The sequence below is a fragment of the Gossypium hirsutum genome, chromosome D13, assembly GCF_007990345.1.
Source record: "Gossypium hirsutum isolate 1008001.06 chromosome D13, Gossypium_hirsutum_v2.1, whole genome shotgun sequence".
In the NCBI taxonomy this organism is placed as follows: Eukaryota; Viridiplantae; Streptophyta; class Magnoliopsida; order Malvales; family Malvaceae; genus Gossypium; species Gossypium hirsutum.
In genome coordinates this window covers 49,312,332-49,316,341 of record NC_053449.1, presented here as the reverse complement: position 1 = coordinate 49,316,341, position 4,010 = coordinate 49,312,332, and the positions used below count along the sequence as shown (strand labels likewise).

Here is a 4,010-nt window from a genome sequence, read left to right as displayed (position 1 = left end):
ACACGGAGATGATAATCTCACGAAGGCATAGGTACCGATGTATTCCAAAAGCGATCCACTATCCTATACGGAGGTGAAAACCTCACGAAGGAATAGTTTCTCACTCCCACTTAAAAGGGTAAAATCATTCAACTCATGTAATGTATAATGCAAAGATCAATTAATCAAGAAAATAATGAATGCAAAAGGATCTCATGAATTTTTAAAAAAAATATTTTCTCGACCATAAGACAAAAATTAATCAACTTTGTGGCTCGACTATCTTATTTTTTTTAAAAGTCCCCAGTGGAGTCGCCAAGCTGTCGAAACCATTTTTTATTTTTGGAAAAAAACAAAAATTAGTTGTCGACTTTAAAAAAACAAAAATTGGGAGTCACCACCAATCTTTTATTAAAGTGTGATTGGATCACCTAAAAAATAGCTTTGGTCTACGAGTTTCTGAAAAACGGATTCGGGAGTCAGTTACGTACGAGGAAGGATTAGCACCCTCGTAATGCCCAAAATTTGGTATCAAATTGATTAATTAATGTCTTAAAGTCGAGAGTTTAAAAAAAATACTATCGTTAGTTAAATGAAATTATTTATTAAGACTTTCTCTTTTTGAAAAGAAAAATATCACACCCAATGCGTTAGGGCACAACATTTTATTCTCTTCAAGTTGAGTTGGTCCAAAAAACTCGTATAATAAAATTTAAGAAAATATTTAATTGTTTAAAATTTATGAAGAAATCGCAGCCCAATACGTTAGGGCACGATTTCTTAAAATCCCAAATATTCAATATTTCCTTTATATATATATATATTTAAAAATCTTTATCTCGAGAAATCAACGTGTCACATCCAATACGTTAGGACACAACACATTGAATTCCCGATGACAAGTTTTATTTTGTTTGATTAAAGAACAATCCATGATTGTTAGATTTTATGAAGAAAATTGGAACCCAATACGTTAGGGCTCAATTTTCTTAAAAATCCTAAATACGAGTATTATCTTTATTTTGAAAATTTTCCATTTTTAAATTCGAGTAAAAGATAATGTAATGTTATAATGTATGTATAGATATCGTGATAACAAATACAATAGTAATAAATACAACAATGACATAGAAATAATATAAACAAATAAATAAATCAATAAAAATAAATCAATAACATGCTTTTAAAATATAAATGAAAACATAAATTGATAAACAAAAGAAGGAAATAAACAAAAAAATATAAAGAGAAAAAAGGGTACAAAATATATACATGTACATATATAAAAAAAATTATATACATAAATATAGATTATAAAAAAGATAATTACATATATATATAAACAAATAATAATTACATATATTAAAATTAATTAATTTAGAAAAATATATATATGAAAAAATTTATGAAGATATAAGAAAACATACGTATATACATATTTATCAAAGTAAAAAATATATAAAAGTATATATATATGCATATAAAAGTTAGGAAATAAAAAATGTATAAGTATATAAAATGTAAATGTATATATATGTATATAAAAGTTATGCAAATAGAATACTAATAAAAAAATATATAATATGTGCATGTGTTTATAATAGTTTTTTAAACAAATGTATGTATATATATTATTGTAAAAAAATATGCGTATGTGTATATATAGTAATAATAATAATAATTACTTAATAACAAGAAAATCAAATTTAATAATAATAAATAATAAATAATAAATAAAAAAAGACTAAATCAAGCTTTGACATAAATTCTGGGCCTAAATCCGCAAATAAATGAAGTCGAAAAGACCCTATTGAACACGCCAAAGAAAATAAAAATGCAAGAGAAAGAGAAATTTGAGGGAATACTCTTAAGAATTATTATTACTCCCAACTTCTCTCCCTTACAATGAAGGGAGAGGCATCTATTTATAGTTGAGCCTCCCCAAATCTAACGATACAAATTAATTACATCAACGGCTAAGATTAAAAGGTATCTACAAATTAAATCTCTAAGATTACAAAATCATATATTCTAAGATTGCATAAATCATATCTAAGATTGCATATATCATATCTAAGATTGCATATCATATCTAAGATTACATATCCTTGAAGATTATGTTTTCATATGTGAGCTCGGGCTAAAATTGGGTATTACAAATATGATTAGTAAAATGCATATTTCACTAAGTAAAGATACCGGGGGACTTAATTTGGTTTCCAAACTCATGAAAGATCGAGTTTCCATGGAATGTTTTCCGAACACTGTTAAGCATGATGAAAATGAGTTAAGTTGATTAATATAATTATCCTAGCATGTTTCATGTTGATTGTTATTTTTTGTGCTAAAGTCATTCATTCATACATTTAGATAATTTGTGTTTAGATTAAAATTGCATTAGGGATCAATCTTTGCATCTAGATAATTTCAATTAGTTTAAAAATCACCATTCAAATTATTGTGGTTTTACCACCAAATTGTTAACTTATAATTTTACAAATAATGGATTAACATAAACAGTCTCTATGGAGACGATAACTATTTTTACTTACTTATTACTTGAACGACTGTGTACACTTGCACAAAAGTATCGTTACATGCTTCCGTATCGATAATTGTAAGTATACCAAGTTGATGAATGTTAGTGTTAGGGATTGAATTTAATTTGAGATCCGAACTTCTTTGTGGTGCAACATATAAATGATCGCGACATCTCTTTTTAGCCAACGGTTGGGTCACCCTTTACACAGTTTGGCTCTTCATATGGCAAAGAAAGTTGTTATACTTAGTCTAGTTGGCATACATATCATCTTTCTATTTTTTTCATAACATTAAATTAGTAGCCAAATTTATAAGAAAAAAATGCAGCTCATTATTACAATTCTTAGTTAACAATTTACACTACTTAAATACCAAATACTCTAACATGGTAATTATATAAATACTACCTACCATTTATGTATTATAATGTTATTTTTTTCCATTTTTAAAAATTTCCAAAGTAACATTTGTTTTTTACAAATATTTTTTTTGTTTTTATATACTTTATTACAATGATATCTTCTATATACTAAAATTATTGGCTATTATTGTCATTTAATTTGAGAAGATTTTCACTCTCTTCACCTCTATATAAAGCATCTATTTTTTGTTTGGGAAAGAAAACATAAGAAAAAGAAAAAGGAAAAAAACCATTCCAATATCCCCTCTTGATTTGAAAGCCATGACGAGGAAGAAGGTTAAGCTTGCTTATATCACTAATGACTCAACAAGGAAAGCCACCTATAAGAAAAGAATAAAGGGTTTGAAAAACAAAATAAGGGAGTTGAGTACCCTTTGTGGGATCGACACTTGTGCTATCATGTACAATCCTTATAAGTCCCAACCAGAGGTTTGGCCTTCCCCAGTCGTAGTCCAACAAATTCTTTCCAAGCTCAAGACAATCTCCGAGATGGAGAAAAGCAAGAATATGATGAACCAGAAGACTTTCCTGTCCCAAAAGATCACCAAAGTAGCTGAGCAGCTAAAGAAGCATTGTAAGGAAAACTGGGAAAATGAGATAACCTAGGTAATGATCAATAACATTTGCAGCAAAGAGGTCATCCATGGTTTAAACTTTGGGGCCTTTAGTGATATCAACATTTTGCTCGATAAAAAAATGAGTGATATTGACAAATGGATAGAAGCACTTTCTAGGGCACCCCTTAATCCTCAAGGGGTGTCATCATTATCGTCCTCATCAATGGTGGTACTGCCATCGATGACAATGGTAACCCCCGAAGTGATGCCAAGGACAGGTACAGAGAACATTGTGTAACCAGATGTGAAGAACATGGATCCAATGCAAAGGCAAGAATGGATCATGGATTTGATGAGCAACAACAACAATAACCCTCAAACTCATGTGGGTGGCGATGAGATAATGTTTCAGTTTGGTGACAACATCAACCCCAACAATGGCCTTTGCTCAATGTTGTTTTCCCTTGGGAAAATTAAGATTTAATTTGAGTTATCTATTTGCTTCTATTATG

The 4,010-nt window shown here is 29.0% G+C and overlaps 1 protein-coding gene across 1 annotated transcript; it reads left to right on the top strand.

The window, feature by feature from the left end:
• Positions 1-3,202: 3,202 nt before the first annotated feature.
• Positions 3,203-3,547, top strand: LOC107919172 (agamous-like MADS-box protein AGL80). Its single transcript, XM_016848689.1, has one exon. It carries the CDS (start codon positions 3,203-3,205, stop codon positions 3,545-3,547), a length of 345 nt encoding a protein of 114 aa, XP_016704178.1.
• Positions 3,548-4,010: the final 463 nt, after the last annotated feature.